Source organism: Hipposideros armiger, unplaced genomic scaffold (assembly GCF_001890085.2).
Source record: "Hipposideros armiger isolate ML-2016 unplaced genomic scaffold, ASM189008v1 scaffold_1948, whole genome shotgun sequence".
In the NCBI taxonomy this organism is placed as follows: Eukaryota; Metazoa; Chordata; class Mammalia; order Chiroptera; family Hipposideridae; genus Hipposideros; species Hipposideros armiger.
This window is the reverse complement of record NW_017733298.1, coordinates 23,018-23,514: the sequence shown is the minus strand read 5'-3', so window position 1 is coordinate 23,514 and position 497 is coordinate 23,018. Positions and strand designations below refer to the sequence as shown.

The window sequence follows — 497 nt, the reverse complement described above, 5'->3', positions numbered from 1 at the left end:
CCTATGTTTGCAGGGACTGTGGGCGAGGCTTCGGTCAAACATCACATCTCATCACACACTAGAGGACACACTCAGGGGAGAAGCCCTATGTTTGCGGGGGAGTATGAATGAGTCATTAGCATTAAATTGCATGTCAGCAGCCACAGGACAATTGTAGCTGCCACACACTTGATACCCCAGCCTGAGGGGTCTTCAGAGGAAATCTTCTGACCTCTTACCCCCCAAGAGTGTAATGAGGACACAAATATCTGGTTAAACAAATCCTCCACTTTCATGATGAGAGATGAGATAGATAAATAGCTGCTTAAGTGCTATGTGAATGTTACACCAATCTCCTCCATGGTTCCTTTGGCCTCCTGTTCTAATAAATTTTGTCTCCATACAAATCTCAGGGCCACACACTTCATTACCCTCTCACCACTGAAAGCAGAGGTGTCCAGGAGGGCCACAGAGAACTCTCACGCTCAGCCACAGGAGCTCAACCCCAGAACGGCATA

General features: G+C 47.7%; 1 protein-coding gene across 1 annotated transcript in view; it reads left to right on the top strand.

Moving 5' to 3' along the window:
• Positions 1-107, top strand: part of LOC109378400 (histone-lysine N-methyltransferase PRDM9-like) — a gene marked incomplete at its 5' end in the record, with an annotated part of 5,607 nt that extends 5,500 nt beyond the window's left edge. The window contains 1 exon segment of the mRNA XM_019634796.1: positions 1-107. Coding sequence (XP_019490341.1) covers positions 1-107 — 107 coding nt within the window.
• Between the last annotated feature and the right edge of the window lie 390 nt (positions 108-497).